Source organism: Bactrocera tryoni, chromosome 5 (assembly GCF_016617805.1).
Source record: "Bactrocera tryoni isolate S06 chromosome 5, CSIRO_BtryS06_freeze2, whole genome shotgun sequence".
In the NCBI taxonomy this organism is placed as follows: domain Eukaryota; kingdom Metazoa; phylum Arthropoda; class Insecta; order Diptera; family Tephritidae; genus Bactrocera; species Bactrocera tryoni.
The window spans coordinates 23231367-23253918 of NC_052503.1; the positions used below are offsets into that span (position 1 = coordinate 23231367).

The 22552-nt window shown below is 35.6% G+C and overlaps 1 protein-coding gene across 2 annotated transcripts in view; it reads left to right on the plus strand.

The window, feature by feature from the left end:
- Positions 1–22552, plus strand: part of LOC120777954 (capon-like protein) — a 319841-nt gene that overhangs the window by 14225 nt on the left and 283064 nt on the right. For both annotated transcript variants that reach the window (XM_040109570.1, XM_040109569.1), the window contains exon 2: positions 16014–16581. In XM_040109570.1, the coding sequence (XP_039965504.1) occupies positions 16480–16581 (102 nt within the window). In that variant the 5' untranslated portion in view covers positions 16014–16479. The remainder of the gene's footprint in view (positions 1–16013; positions 16582–22552) is intronic.

Below are 22552 nucleotides of genomic sequence, written 5' to 3' on the forward strand. Positions count from 1 at the left end.
TTGGCCACTTTCCCAACTGCAAAGAGTTCCACCTGGATGCTACTGCAGTATGCCGGGTTGTCTGAGATCCAGCTCTGAGCATATGTTTTGACTTTAAGAGGGAAAACTTTGAACAACAAAGAAACAAAAAACTCTTCAAAAGGGAAGCCTTCCGAAAACTAATTTTGTTAAAAATAGTAATATTTATAGGACAAAGAGCAAGTAGAACGGACATATTAATGAAAATTAATGAAAGGAAGCTGAAAGGAGAAGGCAAAAAAAAAACCATCAGAGAACCTTAAATAAGTTATGGACAAACAAATGCCAGCGCTCAGTCTGTCCTCAATTATCGGTTAATTATCGAAAAGCTATAAATGGCAATTTAAAAGACTAAAGAAACAATAAATACAACAAAAACAATACAAATTAATTTTGTTTTCATCGCTCACCGCCAGCAGTTAAACGCAGCAATTTGCTATTTTTCCTTTTTGTTGTTGCAATTGGGCATTGCGCAAGCGCAATCTGCTGGCAATTTCAGTTTCATTCTGCCAGTAAGATGCAATTTACTTTTGCTGATTTTTAACTTCTTTTCCTCAGCGTTTTTTCTTCGTTTAAAATAATTGTTGCATGAGCGCACAGTGTGAGCTAAAAGTATTCGTGTAAAACGAAAAAAAGAAAAGAAGTTGAAAACGGCATAACAACGCCGGCGACGAGATAACAACATTGTCGCTGCCACAATGCTAAATTATTGTTAAATAACAACAAGCACTGCAACAACAACTACAATAACAGCGGCTTAGCAGTGTGCAAGCAGTAGATACGCTAGCTGCAATAACAACAACAACAGTGTGTGTGCTTAACGGAAAAATGCCAACGCGATGCGATGACAATAACAACAACAACAAGAAAATAATAATAACAACAACAATAAGGAATCATAAAAACAAAAAAATTTACAATACTAAAAAATAAAAGGAAAACAACAACATTAAAAATTACAACAACAATAATAAAAACAACAACAACATTAAAAATAATAACAACTATAATAAAAACAATAAAAACAACAAACGCAACGAAAAATCACAACAACAATAGCAAATAAGAAGTAACAGATACAACAACAAAAAATAGTAACAACACGTGTTCGTCGTCGTAGCTGCGGCGGAAGTTCGAACGCCTAAAAGTGGACAGAGGTGGTAGGGGGCACATGCAGAACAACTACTCGTTGCACCAGCAGTGGGGCCAAAAGACAACGACATCAACAGCGACAGCGACACCGACACCAACACCAGCACCGAATTGGAAGAAACAAGTTTTTCAGCGCGTCGTGGTTAAGTGCAATAGCACTTGAAGCTAAAGACCCTACCCAAGTTGAATGTAGTTTTTTTTCTCTCGCTGTACACAAACACACAGAGGCATATGTATATGTGCATGTTGGTTGAAGAAAAAAATTGTATATGGTTTTAACATATGTTTTTACGTATGTGTGCACATATATAAACGTTTTTATGTATGTATATACATATGTATGTGCTTACATGAAAGCATACAAAGAGAAGCGAAGAATTCCAAGTGGCTCGTTGTTGCAGGAACAATGTTGAAAGCAGAACGAATAGCTAGAATTAGTGGCATAGCTGACAAATGACAGGCAGAGCGTGGCGAAGAGAGGGAGAGAAAGAGAGAGAGGGGAATAGATGTATCTACGATATATGTATGTATATATGCTCACACATACATATACATATACATATTGGTAGTTTAAAGTGCACCGATCGTGCGTCCACTGCACGCCGCGCGCAACAACAATGAAAAAGATAAACCACACAAACAATTATTACAATAAAAAAACAATAGAAGCTGCACCGAAGTTGCATCAAAGCTATAATACCCTTCAAAATTAAAAATAATTTGATTTTTATCGGTCAGTTTGTATGGCAACTATACGTTATAGTGATCCGATCTGAACAATTCTCTTGGAGACTATAGTGTTCGCCTCGAGAATAATCCATTCCAAATTTCGAGAACATATCTTAACAAACAAAAAAGTTTTCCATATAAGAACGTAATTTTGATCGTTCAGTTTGTATGATAGCTATATGCTATAGTCATCCGATATCGACTATTTATTCGGAGATTGTACCGTTGCCTTGAACATTCATCCATGCCAAATTTCTTGAATATATTTTGCCAAATAAAAAAGTTTTCCATATAAGAACTCGATTTTGATCATTCAGTTTGTATGACAGCTATATGCTATAGTGGTCCGATATCGGCGGTTCCAACAAATTAGCCACTGCTTAAAGAGAAAAAAACGCTTGCAAAATTTCAGATCGATATCTCAAAAAATGAGGGTATAGTTCGCGTATATACAGGCCTTGCTCTGCACAAAATCATGCCTCAGCTGTTCGCTGCCTACATTGTACGTGCGCATAGGAGCGATTTGTTGCGCCGCCACATTAGTTGAACGGCGACGCACGCAACTCACGAGCGCGTCGAAATGACCAAGTGTGTGCTTTTCAAGTTTGTGTTGTGCGCATGCGCACTTGCAACCGCAACTCCACTAGCTATAGCGAGCCATGTTGCATTTAACATGCAGTGCAGCAAATTTTCCACTTAAAACATTTTCAGAATTAGAATCTAAAAATAAGAGACACAAGACAAAAGTTTTACGGATACGTGTCCGCTCGAGGCAACCGCTGCCCAGCGATTCGCTGTGCCGCTCAACTATACATACATACCATATATACATGTTAGTGTGTATGCATGTGCAGTATGTGTCTTCAACATTGCCACTGACATTGTGACCAATGTGGCAAAGTGACTTGGCCGCTGCTTGTTGGGCCAGCCTTTGTTTTAGGCGCTAGTTACTTGGGCCGCTAAGCCCCTTTTGCAGTGCAAACAAAGACCGGATGGTCGCACCAAAGTTGGTTTGGGCGCGCAATATTGGCTTTTAGCTGCACAAACAAACATATAAACATTTGTTTGTGTGTAAAAATGTGTTTGAGTAAATATGTACACTGCGCAGGCGTAGCAGTCAGTTAAAACAATATTGTACTTACATTGTATTTTGTGTATTTTGTTAGCAGTGCCCCTAGTGTGTTTGCTGTATATGGTCATAAAAATGTCCGCTCGTTAAGTATTTAATTAGATAATAGAGTTCGTGGAAGTTTTCAATAATTTTCTCTCTTTTACTTTTCCTTGGTAATTTAGGGTTTGTATTGGTGTAAATACGTCTTCTATTGCTTAATGTGTCATTAAAATATTTGTACCTTTCCTCTGCAGCACGGTAGTGTCTATAAGAAGTTTATTCGACGAATCGTAATTCACTAAATTATTAGCTTTGTTTTTGCAATACTCTTAAACTTAATCAAATCAATTGAAAGAGATCTTTAGGAACTCCGTTTGGTACACTGGAATGTAAAGAACTGAAAATCTGAGACAAAGAGAAGATCACTTCAGAAAAATAAATAATAGAAGAAAATATTGAAGCTTTTAGAGAAGAGAAATATGGATCAAATGAATGCAGAGATGATTTATTGAGCTCTAAAAACTAAAAAAAACCGTTAACAACGGCTATACAGAAACTATAATAAAATCGGAGGTTGTGGCACGATATTGGTTGGAAATTTAACGACATACCACTAAGAATCGGCCTTCTTATACGAATAGCTTCGCGCATACCACGCATAACATTCAAATAGTATTCCTTGTTGACAGTTTGGCCGGTCGGAAGGAATTCGCAGTGCACCACTCCTCGATAATCGAAGAAAATTGTCAACATATCTATGATTTTTGACATGCTTTGATGTGGTTTTCAAGGCAGAAAACCTTTGCCGTCTTCATTCTGTAACTTTCGGCCGATTGATCGTCTGTTATCGGGTCGTAAGCATATGTTGTCGGGTCGTAAGCATAGATCCAAGACTCATCGCCAGTAATAATATGTTTCGTGACATCGTGGTAGTCGGAACCAATCGTGCTTTCACTTTTCTTAGGCGCAAATGATCTTTTAAAATGGTTTTCACTGTTTGGTATTCAAATGTACAGCAATTAAGCAATTAGGATTTTAAAGTACTCAGAATTTGATGGGATAGCTGCTACTACTCTTTGAGATGTCATCATGCCTGACTATTGGAATTCACAAAAAGGCTCTGCCCAATCGACAAAAAGGGAGACCTCACAATCAGCGCCATCTATTGAGGGTTGAGCCTCCTCAACATCGCAAATAACGTTCTATCGAGCGTATTGTGCCACGGCCAACAAACTGTTTGGACCTTATCAGTGTGGCTTCAGACCTGGAAAATCAACAATTGACCAGATATTAACCATGCGCCAAACCTTAGAAAAGTCTCCTTAAAAAGACGACCGACAGCATGAAAAGGAGTGGCCTAGCCGCAAAACTAATACGGCTGTGTAAACTGCAATACCAAAAGCTCCTCGGGAAGGACCTCTCCGAGCCGTTTGATACCAAACTCAATCTACTCAAGCTGCAGAAGTAAATAGAAAGGGTACTACCTTCCATAAGAGTGTACAGCTACTAACATACGTTGATGACATTGATATTATTGCCCTCAACAACCGTGCCGTTAGTACTGCTTTCTGCAGTATGTATAAGGAAGCGAAGGAACTAGGCTCCCACGTCACTGTTCACAATAATAAATTCGAAGTCGTAGACAATTTCGCCTATCTTGGAACCAGCATCACTAACAACAACGTTTGCCTTGAAATCCAAAAAAGTCCGGGGAGGCTCTGGGCTGACTCGTCACCTGTGATTACAATACTCAAAAATTGGGGGTCACTTTCACAGATCTTCAAATTTTCTTTGCGACCATCTTCGCTCACATCTTGCGCATGTTCAAGTGCTCCATCACAATGTCATGAACCACAGATTTTGATAAATTTCAGATCTAGGCAATTAAACGAGTACCTAGTCGACGGTCTGAGGTCAAAACTTTGCGCATACGAGTCACATTGACGGTGTTTGTCGAAGTCACAGGTCTCCCAGCACGGCCTTCATCAGCTACCTCTTCCTGGCCCTCCAAAAAGGCCTGGTGCCACCGAAACACACCCCTTCTTTCTAAAGCAACATCTGGGTAAGCCTGCTTGATCATATCAAATGTCTCTGATATCTCGCAGATTTAACGAATTTCACAAAGAATTTAATCGCGTACCTGCTGCCTCATGCTGCTGTAAATCATTGATTGACCGAACATGAATTTAATAAATAAGAGTCGCAAATTTGTTTCAAAGTTCAATATAAATTTAAAATTTGTTTGCAGCTGAATCATAACTTCAAAATGGTACCTCATTTATTGACTTCGGATTCGGGTGAGAACGGGAAAAGCGATATTATGTAATGCAAGAGACATAAAACATTACAAAGATTACATTCTAAAGATGTCATTTATTTAGTAAAGTACATAGCAGACCATTAACTGCTTCCAATAGAACCAGCAAAGACATTTCTTATTGCAATAAGTGAAATAAAATAAAAAATATAAACGTCTGTATTCAGCGCATTGCACTTGTAAATAGATTGAAATGCTTCACCGACAAGTTATTGACTACTTCAGACGTCAGCGTCCATTGACATGTACACGCGGACATCACTTGCCACTCCTCCCAGGGCATTCGGACGCGCTGGCTTATGCTCATTTGGCCTTCACTGCGCAATTTACACAATTCACTATTGTTGTATTAAGAATTTTACAATTCATTGCACTGTTGCTTCGTTTGTTATACCCTCAACGGGGTGTACTAAGTTTGACACGAAGTTTGTAACACGCCGAAGGTAATGTCGGAGGCCTTTTAAAGTACTATATATATGTATATATAATGAAACAGCGTTTCGAGCTGAGGACTTTGCTTTTCCCCGTTTGTCACTCTATATATATGATAATTACTCACTCAGTTTTTGAGACATCGATCTGAAAATTTGTAGTCATCCTTTTCTCCCAAAGAAACTGCTTTTTTAGTCAGAACCGCCATCCAAGTAATTATATAGAAAACTTTCTTATTTGACTAAATATGTTAACGAAATTTTGTACAGATTATTCTCGAAGACAACGCTACTATGTCCGAAGTTATCGTTCAGATCGGATCACTATAGCATATAGCTGTCATACAAACTGAGCGATCAAAATTCAATTCTTGTATGGAAAACTTTTTTATTTGAGGAGATATCTCCACGAAATTCTGTATAGATTATTTCCAAAGAAAACGCCACTATCTCTGAAGATATCGTTCAGATCGGATCACTATAGCATATAGCTGTCATACAAACTAACCGATTAAAATGAAGTTCTTGTATAGACATTTTTTATTTGTGCAGGGTATATTGTCGAAGTTAGTGTTTCGTCTTATTTTTCGTTATTCTTTCTCTATTATGATTGTTTTTGTTGTTATTGTTGACTTTAGTGCAATTGCGTAATTGTTTTACTTTATTACATTTCTCGCTTCTATGCTGCAATGCAATTCAAGTAGTTACAGAATGAAGACAGCAAGCGCACAACAGAAGCAACAACAACAATAGCAATACTAAAACCAATATAGAGAATAACCGACATCGGTCAATACATAAGCTTAAACTTGAGTAGGACTTAATGGTTCACTGGTTAAATTGCTAGCCATTGTAGTTGTACATAAGTACAATATTATATAAACGTTCATATGATGTAAATGCATGTATGAGTGTGTATGTGTACAAATTGACCATTCGTATTCTCTGGTAACAACTGTTTTGTTCTTATTTTCTTCATTGGTATTGCAGTGTGGTTAAGCTTTGCAACAAACTCTGCTGAACTTCGCTATCTTCGTCATTCCACCGCATTCTCTCATTCTCTCTTTTATGTTCCAATAGCATGAAGACTATCTTGCTAGTTCAAAAGAAGGTATTAGGTTTCGTTGCAAGTGCATTTACTTTCAGCTTTTAAGGTTTGAAAAACTTCTTCTTCCGGTTGAAGTGTAATCGCTAAATGTTTTCAGCTGAGTCCAACCAAGAGTGGCAATGGCCCCCACTTTTTTCGTGTGAGAAATAAATTTACTCGCTTTAAAATATCCAGCACTTTGTAGGTATTGAAAGTCTTTAGCAATTTTGGCATTAAAGAAAATTGGTCTCTATAGCGGGTTACTCATAATCTCCCAGTGGAACTTTACTTGGAAAAATGTTTGTGAAGAAATTTCTTTCAGATCTCTATATATGACAGTCTACAATTTCATCGTTCTAACCTTCCCATGATTTACTATGGATCAATGTTTCACTTGTACTAAAGAAAGACTCGAAAATTTTCACTTGTACTGAAGAAGGTCATAAAAACATTGGAGTGGGCACTCGGTTACTCTTCGGGCTTTTTCTAAGCAAATGTCGATCAAATAGCTTTTGAATATGGGGTTCAGTTTGTCACGAAGTTTCTAACACGCAGAATACTCGTAAAACGTTTGAGACCATATAAAGTCGATTAAGTCAAGCATGCCTGTTCAGTTAACATGCCTTACAGCTCCATATCTCTTTACTTTATTTCTTGATATCACTTTACCAATAACTTCTAGCGATGTGACAACTTCATAAGAAAGACTTCTTTAAGTACTTAAAGTTTGCCAGTATTTTTGATTTTTAGAGTTCTATGCCACTTTGGTATTGTACGAAAGAGCTCGACATAGAATGCAACAGTGGTTAAAATACATAAGACCGACCTATAGTTCTGTGGGTATAGATAATGACGCTACCTTTACAAATTAAAGAAGCAGTTTGGACCAACAATGTTCCATTTAAAGTAACTTTGCAATTATTTCCGCCACTTAACGACATAAGACATTGTTTTAACCAATCGATGTTTTAATGTGTCTTCCTTTTGTTGTAAGATAAGTCGAAGTCGCTTATTCTCAAGAGTAAAAACTACTAAGAGTCTTTTAAAAGTTGCCTATTGACACAACTCCAAATAACTTCGCAAGCAATTCAGAGCTTTACCAATTTAACGTACCGATCTTATATATCAATGTTTTTTTGTACTTTCTTTTTGTCAGTGGATAAGTCAAGTATTGATTTTAAAAATCCTTAAAAGCAAAAGCTATTAAGAGTCGAAGTCACTTATTCTTAAGAGTAAGAGTTACTGCAGTTACTGGTATAACCGCCTAAGCGGTGTCTACGCAAATAAAGAAGAAGAGTTACTAAGAATCTATTAAAAGTCGCCTACTGACACAACTCAAAATTACTCCGCAAGTAACCCAGGCTTTGCCGATTTAACGTATCGATCTTAGATATTGGCGTTCTTTTGTACTTTCTTTTCGTCAGTAGATAAGTCAAGTTTAGATTTGAAAAATTCTTAAAAGAAAAGCCCATTAAGAGTTGGGTTAATTAGAACTTATTCTAGAAAAGAATAAGTTTGTTCGAAAATTTCAATTAACCATATTAAGCAATTATTCAATTAAATTTTTTTTAGTTTTAAACTCTAAAGAAGACACTCGCTTGCATGATCATTTATAATTAATTTTCATTTATTGTTTAAATCCACTTATACTTACACATAGCATACGTTCATGCCACATTTCGAAATCCACCCTCAGTTAGTATTTTTGTCATTGTCTGCCTATCTTTGGAATGTTGCACGTAAAGACTCGTAATCAAAGAATTGTGTTGCCCTAAATAATAGTTATTACATACAAATATATTACAACAAACATATTATATACAAATATATTACATACAATCATATTACATACATATACATCTATACAAATATAAATTCTTCAATGAAGAGCCATAAATTTAAACAATTACGATTAATTAATTCTTAGCAAGGGATATGCAGCTGACGTTTCTGTTTGTTTCGATAAACTTTTGATTAAAAAATTTTCAGAATTTTTATGGAAATATAAATAAAACGAAGCTGAGTACAGTGAACAGTTAAAGTTTGATGCTTACAAAGTGAAGTGAGCGCAAGCAAATTGCAAAAGTAAAGAATGCCGTTGGAACAATTCAAGTTGGTAGCTATATGCAGTCGTGTGCAAAATAATAGGTACACAGCGATGCATTCTTAGAGCGTCACATATTCATTTCATTTAATTTTTTGATATAAAGACAAAAGAGTTTTTTCTATGGCAATAAAATCGTTTTTCAACGTGAGGAAATAATAGTTCTCGCCTTAAGCTGAAAGCTAATTGTTCAAAGATTTGATAGAGGAGAATTATATTAATAATTAATAATGATTTTTGAGAATTATATAATGATTTTTGACTTACATTTGAGAACTTCATATTTCTCAAAGGCTAGTTTAATATGTTTTATAAGTTTGATTGAGTCCGCTCAATATTTCCTTCAAAATCTGGAAATATTATTGATTTGATACCTTTTCTGGAGCAATTGCTTACTTTTCACGGATTTTTTAATTTCTCGTTTCCTTTCTGAACATTTCAAATATTTTGTTTGTTTTGATTCGATAAGAGTATTGTGACAGTAAGGAAATCTAACTATTCATAGGTTAGAGAGAGCTGAATTAAAGGTGCTTTGATGGTCAATTTGAGAACTTAATATTTCTCGTAGTTTGAATTAATGTTGTTTTTTTTTTTGATTATTTGGTTTAAGTCTGCATACTTTTCAAGTTTTGGAGATATTGGTTTTGTTTCCTTGTATGGGAAAATTGCTTATGTTTTATGGATGTTTATTTTATACTTTCTAAACATTTCAACGTATGCGCTTTAGAATATGTTTTAGATTTTGATTAGATAATGGCTCTTTCTTAGGCCGAAAATTAATGTGTATTTGCTGACCCGTTTTTCAAAACTGAGTAGGTCATTATACCAATATACCAGTTATATATCAGCTATATTGACATTATATATCAATTCTATACCAGTTATACCAATTACTTCCACCATTTTTTACACGAATGCATGTATTTTTGTACCTACATAGTATGCCAGTATATACCAATGTATTTAAAAAAAAATTATTTATTTTTTATTAATTTTGAAACTGCTTCTTTAACTATAAGAGAAATATTGTGTTAGAGACTTTTAGAAACCTTATTTGTTATGTCTTCATTTATAATATAATTTTTTTATTTTTTTAATATATTTTTTGTCTATTTTTACCTATACCCGAGGTATATACATACATATTTGCTAATGGGTATTTATTTTCGATTTTTCAACTACTTTTGGCAGCTATGCCAAAAGTGCCAATACATACATATGTATGTATCTACATAGACAATTGCATGTTATTATATTGTCACTATGGGATTAGGAAAAGTTTTAATATTTTCCAGTAACACCTGTATGCGACAGTTTTCAACAAAAGTTTTGTCCTTAAATTGGCGATGGCACAGACAATGGCATTGTAAACTCATATACATATACTATGTACATACATACATATTTGAATCTATATATGTTTTTACAAGTATTTATACTTTTTTATGTCTGAAACAATTTTAGTTTAAATTTTAATGGAAGCTTTGAAGTGCGAAAGTTTGCAATTTGCGGTTATTTTTGCTCGATTTCAGTAGTTTTAATTGATTTGAATTGGATTGTGTATTCTATCGAAGCAGTCAAATGTTATTAAATGAAGTTTTTATATAAACTTTAAGCTTTAAACTTTTTTCGAATTCAGAATAATTATTATAAAAACTGTTAAAGGCAAGGGGAAAATATTGTGGGTAGCTGAACCAACTTTGTTGTATGATTATCTTTCCACCCTTTCTTTTTTAAGCTTTTCAACGTTGTTATTAGACCTTTTTATTCTTAGAAAGGAAACTAAATCACAGTATTTTAATCTGTTCTTTACTGCAGATTGCGTCTGGTGAGATTCCCAACCTTACAGCAATAGGGCAATGGCTTGTTAAAACCGTCACAACTAGGGAGAGCCTAGACTAACTGATGGAAAAGAGATCACTAGATTTTGATGGTGGCCCAGTTTGGCGAAGCTCCCACGAAGCACAGTTATTTAGTAGAATAACAAAAGAGCATACGGGAGAATCGTGAGTGTCGAGTATCATAAAGATACTCGATGATATTGATAACGAGGTAATGTACTCCTTGTACCCCTGCTATCTGTATGGATGGTCACTTCTCTGAAGGAGGCTGCACTCCGGAGCAGTAAATCTACTACTACCTTAATGGCTACAACATCGGCTTGGAAAACATTGCAAGAAGCAGTTAGGGTTGATAGAGAGCTCCCGACCTTCCTCCCAAGCTTAGAGCTATTCGTAAAGAAGTTCTGTGCCCTCTGCTCCAGCGACTTCTGAACGCCCACAATTCCCTCAGCGGTATATGGACAGAGGAGGAGACGCCAGAGCTCGGTTTGTCGACTCCATGATCCAAGTAATCCGGTGTGAAAGCAAAGTGTGTGAGGTTTTTCGAGTGTTCAGACATGTGCTCCTTTAGAAACCCAGATTCTCTGAGTCTCCTAGCAACTTTCGCAGCTATAAACCTTCCGGCGATATCTACGGCAACCATCTGCAAGATAGCGTTAAGTGCCATGGTTGGTGTGGACCTTAGTGCATCACACATGCTGATGAGTGCCACCCGTTGAGAACCTCTTGCCAATGGCTCCTCTACTGCAGTGTAAGGCAACATGAAAAAAACCGGTTTTATTTGGGTTGATGGTGAGACCACTTCGCACTGCCCAATTTGTTACGATGATGGCATACCTTTGCGTTAACTCGTACTTGGTACTCGGCACTCAGGAACTTAACTTACCACGAACCTCAAGTTTTTAAGCAGATGGTTAACGACCAGGATCCATAGAACAGGAGAGAGCACTCCACCTTGTGGAGCACCTATGTAGTTTAACTTCCCTATACTTGAATAAAAACCTGTGAGATTCCCTTCTTCGATAGAAATTGAATTCTGATACTAATCCTATAGCAGCTGCAGACACTTATTTATTCAAGAGTGTCTGGATTCCTAGCGAGGAGTTGCAGTGTCAAGGGAAGTAATAGTGAAATTGATGCGATGATCTTATTTCTTCAAAGAGGATGGGTTCGGGTCTCAGGTCATGAAAACTAATTGAATGATTGAGTTTGCTAGCGGGCCAAATTTGTTAGAAACCGCAGGGCTTCACTGGGACTTAAGCACTATTTACCGTTAATATTTATGGACCTGTCAATAAAATATTATTTTGATAGATATTCGGGTTCTCAAGTAGACGACAGCAGGAGTCTTGTGTGTTGTGCCTGTATGTAGCACAGTCGGGTTTAAGTAAGTTAGAACGGACCCGGATTATTATTCGGCCAAGGACTGTCAGCTAGGCACCATTCCTCGAAAATATGTACGTTAGGAAAGTTTTCTGGCGCTACAGCAATAACAACAATACATTTGCTACAGCATCGTCTCTTGGCAAGCAATTTTAAAACTTGCAGACATATTTTTGAGATTTAAAATATTTTCGTGAAATATTAACAGTATATTTGAAGGCGGCCTGGAAGTTATATGACTACCTTTTTGTCGAACAACTTTATGACATGAACTATATTCCTTTGACTACAAACAAAGCTTTAAGCAGAATGTTATTTCATTTTCGGTTCCATCTTCTTTCCTTATTTTCTCCCTTTTCTCTAATTCTCCTATATAAAAATTCATTTAACGGCTGTCATAGTGACCATGGTGTCATTTATCACCAGATAAGAATGTTTCCTTAGCGGCAGCTGCTCCGTACATTTTCACCACATAAAATGAGCAATTTTTCAGCGCGCTCAAGAAAGATGCAGAACAACAGAAAAATGATTTCAAAATATTATGAAATTTTTTCGCTTTAAATGCCAGACTGTCGGGGGTGTGGTGTAATTAAGCGGCTTTGTTTAACACACAAAAACAAAAACTGATTGCGAAACAGCTGCTGAGTTAATATTACGAATGAGGAAAAGATCGAAAAAATCTTAACAGAAAAACAAAGCCAAAATCGGCCAGTAGGTAAAACCAGCTTCGACTTTTGATTGAGACGACAATAAACCAGTTTAAACGCGCAGCAAAGAAAAGAAAACGAAGAGCAAATTGCGGAAAGATTATAAAAAGAATTGCGAATCCGAAATTCAAGTGAACTAGTCAAAATAGTTAAAGACACTTTAAAGCGAAAAGCCGCAAGCGTAGCAGGATGAGGTAAACGAAATGAATTCGCGAATGTGCAAAATTTTATGGGTTCACGGGCATTCGCAGACCAACAACATAAAGAAATACAAAAGACAACAACAACATCGACCATCCCATGTTTCACACGGAAACGAAGTGACTAAAGCAAATTATAATTGGGCTTAACTCCGACTGAATAAGAAAGCTTCGATAAACGAGCGCGATAAATACCTAGCTGTAGATGTGCGATTTTTAGCGAAGATAATACATACTATCTGTATATAAATACATATGTACAACTAGGTATAAGTATGTAAATCATGTACACATCAGTTCTTGCAAAATTTTGCGGCAAACTCAGCGGCCGGTCACTCCTTTGCCCACGTCTTCGGGTGAGTTATGCGTATGAAGTCACTTATTAGCAAAGTGTTTATGCTTTGACGGGGCTAATACGCCGCGAAAGGTGATTAAGGAAATGTTTGACCTGAAGCAGGTGCTTGCCCCCTGTTGGTTTGGTTTCTTTTTTCTCTTTCGTAAATTAGAAATCATTAACTCTTGGTCAGTGTATTCGATACACCGACTGTCGGCACTTTTACTTGAAATTAATCACTGTTTTTTGGTGTGAATGACTCGCTGTGAACACTCTTGTGCGTAATAAGTCTTGCCGCGGATAATTTTATAATAATCTGACTCTGACAGACTCTTTGGATAAGTTTGCATTCTATCTATAAATAATAATAATCATTTTTGTTCGATAGATCTTATGTTCGGCCTTCTTCGCTGCTCCCATACTGTCGAGGAGCCACCAGAGATCAGGCGCAATGGATATTTTCATGCAAGAATCGAAATTTAGAGGGAAGGTTGTAGAGGTTTTCTGTAAATAGCTCTCCCTTAAGCTACTATTAAGGTAGCAGTAGCTGTATTGCTCTGCAGTGTAGTCTCTTTCAGCGAGGTGTAGATTCACTCCGACAGCAAAGCGGAAATACTAGCTTTGAGCTCGCTCATAGTGCGCTCTATGTTAGTTAAGTTATCTATGTTTTCGTTGTTGCTGTAGCGGCATAAAATATTCCTAAAACAATTTCGAGGAATGGTGTCAAGTTTTCAGTCCTTGGCTGTATAAAAATCCGAGTCCGTTCGGGGTACTTAGACCCGACTGTCATGGGTACGGCATTTTCAACTGTCTTTGTCTTCACTATCGGTAGCTTCTAACCTCATTATTGTGAGACTCATCTCCATTCCTGATCATAGCGAAATCGCTGGAAATTGCTAAACCTATAAGCTCGCCAGAGAGGCTAACTTTGTTGCGATTACATCGGATTGAGAACGAGTTGGGTCAACATTGTCATCTTTCACTTTATTGTTGCACCTCTGGACTTTACGTAAGCTTATTTGACGTTGATTGAAAACTAACTCCTGTGTAACTGAGTGGTTTTTCTGGTTTGGTGCGGAGCGCAGGAGATCCACTGAACGACTTGCTCTCTGTAAGGTTAATCTTGCCGCAATCGTAGGAATTCTTACTGGTCACTGCGCAGTAGGCGTGAATTCGGTAAAGCTGTGGTTAAAACATCTAGACAGTCATAACTTCAGCCAACCTGGCGAAATAGCCGGAGTTGATATCATCCGCTTTAACAAATGTGAGTCAGGCTCAAAGCACTTTGCTGATTTTTCAGAGTCTTTTCGATCAATAATAGCGATTATTTAGGTTTCATAAAAGAACTGGCCTTCTCAGCTGTCCAAGTGGAACCCTTTTTTGGATCGACCTTTTAACCTAACTTAAACTAGGTTCGCGATTCGGAAATTTTAAATTAAAAGTTTCGATTATTCTATGATATGTCCGAATGTCAAGATTCGCCGGGACGAGATGATTACACATAAGTGTGATAGCGATAACATAAGTATGACCTCTTGTCTTAAATCAGTAATTAGTATTATCCGATTGGTGTTTTGATTGGAAGATATCTGAACCTTGGGTAAGTACTTCTGTCCAATTACCGATAGAACGACGTTTCCTGAGGTCAATAGTTTTGATCCACTTTTGAATTTATTTGGGCTTAGATCTAGCAACCATTCTTAAAATTAATCAAGGAAGCTTCCAAGAGTTTAAGATCTGTAATATATTTGTACCGTTTAAGTCTTTTGTTCTTCGCCAGAGGTTGTTAGCAGTTAGTTTGCCAATAAAAGTCTTCTCGAATTTAAAGTTTAAGCTTTGAACAAGTTATACCTTCATTCACAAGTCAGGCTCAAATACTTTTGCGAAGTTTTATGAAATTTATTCTTGAATTTTTTTTATTCTTTTTTATAGTTTTTGTTCCAAGAGTTTATATAATTTTCTACGAATTTGCATACTTATGAAAGAAAGCTTTTGCGTCAGACAACTGAGTCTCAGTCGCCAAAAAAAAACGAAACCAAAGTAATTAATTTGCATATTTCATGCGAATCAGAGTTGGACAGTCAAAGCTACACTAATGAGTGGCTAAACGTGTCGCTTTTGGCGATGCCTTAAGAAGGTGTTTAGGTGTCAAGTTAGCCAGTCGCTGACTCACAAGAGATGACTAGTATCTGCTAGATAGTCATGCGAAGCTAGACAGTTACGCCCTGGTAAATGTGCATAAATACTTCCGAAACAAAATATTCACGGAAATAGCATAAGTCGAGTTAGACTAATGAGAAAAATTTGAGTTATTTTGAAAAACTTTTCGAGATCCGATGTTTTGTTTTACCTTCAGAAATATCTCGGAATCGAGGATTTTAAATTATGTTAAAATAAAGTTTAAGTATTTGCTTGGGTTTTTCGGTAGAAATCAAAGCAACCGCTTCAACTTAAATCGACTTAAGCTGTTTTAACAAATTGCCACAATCATTAATTCATTTCAAAAGTGTATGTGTCTGCACTAACATAATATTTTTATATTTTTTACACCATTATATGGCAAAGTAAATAATTAATTCTCTTTCTCTTTCAATTACAGATTTACCACATATATTTGCCACTGGAAATCATTTTGAAAGCGCGCAAAATTCTATTAATGAATTAATTAATGAGCGTAAATGCAATTTAATTTAAATCAATTTGCCACGTTGTGATTTAGTGTTTCAAAAAAAAAAAAATATAATAAAATAAAAAATAAATTGTTAGTGTGCGAAACCCGCTGAAATTGTATCCTCCGTGTGTGGGCGCCTATGCGAAGCAAGTGAAAAAGTTTAAAAATTTAAATTCTACGCGTATTGCTAAATTATTCAATTAATTTGTGGGCTTTCCGTGTTTATTCGGTCGTTCGTTTGGTGCGTTTTTGTATGAGTTCGCGAAATTCGAGTAGTGGTAACGGCTTTTTATGGCACATCGGGCACTCATTGCACAAGCGTAGCGAGAAGAAAATGAAAACAATTTCATGATACTACAAGTGGTCTGAATCAGTGATACTAAACTATTTGAGAATGCCGTCGACACCGTACGATTTGGTGCAGGACGATCAGGATTTGCGTGTGCCGTTGCATGCCGAGCAGGCCTTCTTCCACGGCATCACATTTCAAGCTAAGGTGAGTGGAAAAAATTTGCATTTATAAAGCTTATTTTTATTCAATCTTAATCATATATTCCACGAATTTATTAGAGAGAAAAGGTGAAAAAAATTTATTCACCATAACCTCAATCTCAAAACAAAAACTGAGTTTTAAGCGAGCATGAAATTGATTTAGTCCAGTTTTAGCTATTACTCGCAAAAAATTTGGATTTTTATAGACATATTTTTACATAACCTCAAACTTTAATTGATCCCCACTAGTTACATCTCGAACCGCAAAGGAAGTTTTTTAAAATGAGACAATTTTATAATCTGTTGTTGCTGTTATTGTGGTAGCAAAGTAAAACAATCCCCAAATAATATAAGAGAATGTTGCTGACCAAGTCCTTTCTTACAAAGAGTCTTCTCTGAAATTATTGGGTTCGCATGATGTCCAAATATAGACCTGTTGGGTTAGGTTAGGTTAATATAGTAAGCCAATAAGTCGCGCATAGATTAGTTTTAGTCCTTTGCGATACCAGATGGAGTTCAGTTGCTAGATCGAAGAGGAGTAGTTATCCTTTAGGATGCTTGCGCGAATTTTAACAGATTTTGCGGCCTCATTATCGCATTATCGATATCACCTTCAGTGTACCAAAACGTGGGGACGCTAGATGCTTACAGCGTAGTCTTGCCAAAGCGGGACAAGTGCACAAGAGATGCTCCATTGTTTCCTTGGGTCCTGCTCTAGACATTTCCTGCAGTCTTCTCGATATGTCAGCGCCATCCTGCGGTCTTGTGTCGCCACCAGTGACCAGTTAGTATTTCCATCATTTTCTTAGTCTCTTCTATCGAGTGCCAATAGCAATTTTGTCGACTTCCGATCACCGTTTTGCACATGAATTTTACAGCACCCAGGTGGCTCGTTCTATCGGGTTTTGATTTTCTCTATCATGCTTCTGTCGAGATTTGTTAGCAACTTTTATAGTATATATTTTGAACTCATTTCTTTCAGCTTATTGCGTCAGAGACTGCAGATGCTATCAATAGTTTTATTGGGAGTATTTTTTCGAAAGATTTTTTCTTTAGTTCGTTAGTCTACATGACTTGGATTCCAATCGTCTTAAATTACCCTCGCAAATTCTCTTTTGGAACCTTTGTAGCCTTTTAACTCAATATGCTATTCATATTTTCATATCATTAGATTAGGTACGAGATATGCTCAGATTTCAGCTTTTGTAGTTTACTGTTTTTTTTGTAGTTCCCTGAAGACTTTTGTCTTTTCCAAACAGTTATACTAGAAGTTTCTTATTTCAGCTATCTGTCATATGTTGTACATTTTAACTGTCATTTCTATGCTGAGATTTGTCTATTGAAATCTAAACGGGCGCTAAGATGAGACTTAAGTTTTTTCGTCTCCTAAATTTGTAGTCAATATTGATTTGAGTTTGAGTCTTTTGAAATTTCTATTCTGTTATTATTGTGAAAGCAATAAATTTATTTAATTAAATTCAATGTAAAATTATGAATTTAATTAAATAAATTTATTGCTTTCACAATAATAACAGAATAGAAAGGCTAAAACTCAAATCAATATTGACTACAAATTTAGGGGACGAAAAAAGCGGATACCTTGTGAAAATGAAAATTATACCAGTTTATATTCTTTATACTAGCTGTATGTTCGATTCACTACTCCTCAATGTTTTGTTTTAGAATTGAAGTGAACTATTAAAAAACAATATGTTCCATTATTAGTGAGTTATTGAAGGCATTTATTATATCCTGAAACCCTATAAATACACAGATAAATTATCAGCGTAACAAGCCATACCCAACTGTCAGTCAGTCTGCATATACGTGAACTTGTCTCTTAGTTTTCGAGTTATCGATATGAAATTTTCCAAGCGCCTTTTCCTCCCCAAGAAGCGCCTCAGTTGTCAGAACCGGCGATATCGGACCACTTTAGGATATAGCTGTCAAATAATTTGATCGCTTAAAATTAAGTTCTTGCATGAATAACTTTTTATTTGACAATCTTGTAAAGGAATGGATTGGACCGCTGTACCATATATGTAGATGCCATAGCAATAAATCTGACCGATTAAAGTTACGAGAGTTTACAAGAGCTGGAAATAACTTATGAAAGTGGTATAGTCGCTTTTAGTTCTATCTATAAATAGATGGTACTAGTTTATATCAGTTTATGATATTTATACTAGTTGATTATTCGATTCGTTGCTAAGTTGTAGATATCTTATGGAAGTGGTATAATTTTTTTAGTTCTGTTTTATTTTATACTAGTCTATAATATTTATACCAGTTGCCTATTAGATTCTTTGCCGGGTTGTAGAGAGTTGTAGATACCTTATGAAGGTGGTATAACTCTTTTAGTTCTATCTGTACTAGTTTATACCGGTTTACGATATTTATACCAGTTGTTTAGTGGATTCGTTGCTGATTTGCAGATACCTTATGGAAGTGGTAAAAGAGCTTAGTAGTATCGGTAATAGTTTATACCAGTCTATGATATTTATACCAGTTGCTTATTCGATTCGTTGCTGTACAGTGCCATAGGCTTAATGAAAGGTTATGTCGTTTTTATAAGGAAAAATCCATAAATTTACTCAAATAATTTTATAAGCGTTTTAGGCAAATAAAACTTTGAAAAATTCTTAAAAAATATTATTGAAAAGGTAGAGGGTTACTTTGAAAAATGCTACATGTAATTTAACCTTTCTTTCTTGCCTTCCAAAAATTTTAAACATACATATTCTCAGAAATATATTTTTTGAAATTAAATTAGTTGATTTTGAGTGAATGTGGCAACACTTATATTTGCAAAAAACTTATATTCATTAGTTTTACCTTTTAAGAATTATTTTACTGTTATTTATCGTCAGTTTCAGAGGAAACCATGAGGAAGTATGTTAGTAGTTGCGCCAATAACTTCATGCAACTCTTGCCTGCCATATGAAACTAAATAAACCAAAATACTCTGGCATACTCAATCATCGTTTATGTGCTTTTTAATTATATAATTCGTAATACTACCAAATTGCAACTGTCACTCGACTAAGTGTTGACCAAGAAGTAGTTCACTGTGTTGCCTAATAAATAAATTGAAATTTTAATTGCTGGCAATTAAAAATTCATCTAAACTAATAAATGGGTTATAAGCATTTGTATATATGTATATATGTGTGTATGTATATATGTGTGTGTATACCACCAACATTTATGACCATTCTAAATGCAAAGTTATTGTGCAATTAATTTGCTTTAGTCACATGCAGATGCCAATGAATAAGAATAGATGAGTTTCCTATGATACTCTAAGCCAAGTTCGTACAAGAGTGCATAAGAACATACATGTGTGTGCTATATAATATGTTTATATGTATATATATAATAGATATAATAGTAGATATATATGTTTATATACATATGTATGTACCTATAAATATGTGCCTTCAAGCATTCGGTTTGTGTGCATATATTCTTCTTTTGCGTTTTCTAACTACGAATTCTTACGAAAACCATAGTAGAATTGTTAGTAAGATGCTTTTTATTTTTGTTTTATTTGTTATTGTTGTTTTTCAATTTTCTTTAGCTTACTTGCACCAATATTGAAGTATTCATTCAAGGTGTGATGATGCAGCTTTGAGGTATTCAGGTTAATGTAATTGAATGTTAATTGGAAAATCCAGCGAATATTCTATTGTAATTGAATGGTAATAACATTTGAAGAATTTCCATTACAATTTTCAAACGCTTTTGGCTTAAATAAATAATTAATTGCTGTTTTACATTCACAAATGTTTTAATTTTACAACCGCATCGAATATTTGGAAATATACATACCTCAAAGTGCCGAAGTGAGTTGTGTTGCTGTGTTGTTGTGTTCTTGTTCCTTCATGTTACAAACACAAAAACCGGAATTTTGATTTTAGGGAAGTAACGGAAATTTTATAATAGAATGTTAGTGTTTTTTGTTTAAAAACGATTAGAAACTTAAAAAAATCTTTTATTGAAAAATATAGACAATTTTCACTAAGAAGTTTGCAAGATTGTCTCACTGAAACACGATTGAAAGAAAGAATTTCTGGAATAAAATGTTAGTATACTTATCTTTAAGCGCGATTGACAATAGACAATTCGAAGCGACAGATTTCTTCGTACTCTATCGGTGATATTGACTCACTAAAGAATTGCCTTTAGATTGAAAATAGCTGGTTTAAGAAATCAGCAGAGCATGCGTCCACTAAATAATAAGGAAGATGAAAACAGGCTACACCTGGTGTACAAAAAAATAATAGAGCTCATCTTAGGTGATTATAATGTTTTGGATGATTCAGAGAATCGCTCCGTTATCATTAGAATTAGCCGGATGGAGAATAGAGATTCATTGAAGACAAAAACAAGATATTTATAACATAAAATGTTGGTATATTTTCTTTAAAATAGTAATTTTTTTCAATTAAAAGTTGAAGTTTCAAGCCGATCCATCCTAAAGTATGTTATAGATGTTTCGACCTGAAGACTTCTAGATTAAATATTAACCGACTGAAGAATTGCTTTTAGATTCAGATCGTGAAGTTCGACATCAAAGTTTTAAGTTTTGGATTGTTTAGTCAAGTTTCTTGTAGCGTCATATTTTTAAGTTCAGCTCTCAAGCTTTGCTAGGGTTTTAAATGTGGAAAATATCAATAAATCTATTTTGGTTGTTGTTGTAGCAGCAAAAAAACAGTCATGCAGTAATTTCGGAGAATGGTGCCGTGTTGACAGTACTTGGCCGGATAAAAATACGTGTCCGTTCCGGCTACTTAGACTCGATTATCGTGGAAGCGCCTATTCTTGTTGTCATTTAAAAGAGTACACCGATTTAGAGCGGTCCATTTGTAATACTCTTTTCAATGGTGACGTGGGATGATAACGAACAACCACCTCTGTATTACTAATCTCTTCTACTCAGTTATCCAACCATTAGATATCGACAATCTTGAATAAATAGTCTTCTTAACTTCAATTCTCTTGCCCTCAAAAACAATTTTCTTTATCATAGTAGAGGCGTGGGCGACGCCACGCCAATTTTCAATTTTTAAAAAAAGCCTGAGTGCAGCTTCCTTCTGCCATTTCTTCCGTAAAATTTAGTGTTTCTGACGTTTTTTGTTAGTCGGTTAACGCACTTTTAGTGATTTTCAACATAACCTATGTATGGGAGGTGGGCGTGGTTATTATCCGATTTCTTCCATTTTTGAACTGTATATGGAAATGCCTGCAGGAAACGACTCTATAGAGTTTGGTTGACATAGCTATAGTAGTTTCCGAGATATGTACAAAAAACTTAGTAGGGGGCGGGGCCACGCCCACTTTTCCAAAAAACTTACGTCCAAATATGCCACTCCCTAATGCTATCCTTTGTGCCAAATTTCACTTTAATATCTTTATTTATGGCGTAGTTATGACACTTTATAGGTTTTCGGTTTTCGCCATTTTGTGGGCGTGGCAGTAGGCCGATTTTGCCCATCTTCGAATTTAACCTTTTTATGGAGCCAAGAAATACGTGTACCAAGTTTCATCATGATATCTCAATTTTTACTCAAGTTACGGACGGACAGACAGACATCCGGATTTCAACTCTACTCGTCACCCTGATCATTTTGGTATACATATATAACCCTATATCTGACTCTTTTAGTTTTTGGACTTACAAACAACCGTTATGTGAACAAAACTATAATACTCTCCTTAGCAACTTTGTTGCGAGAGTATAAAAATTGCGACAATTAGGTTTCGTTATTAATTTTGGATGAGTTTGACAGTGAAATACAAATCGTGACGTCATAAAGAAAGATATCAATTTTGATAGTTCACTACGTTTAACAAGTTCTAAATGATGGATTTTCAGTTTAACTTTAATTGTTTTATTTAAGATGAGTTGCAACTAACCTCACTTCTAAGCAAGGTATTTTATAACAATTTTCCAGTTACTAACGGGATCCCGA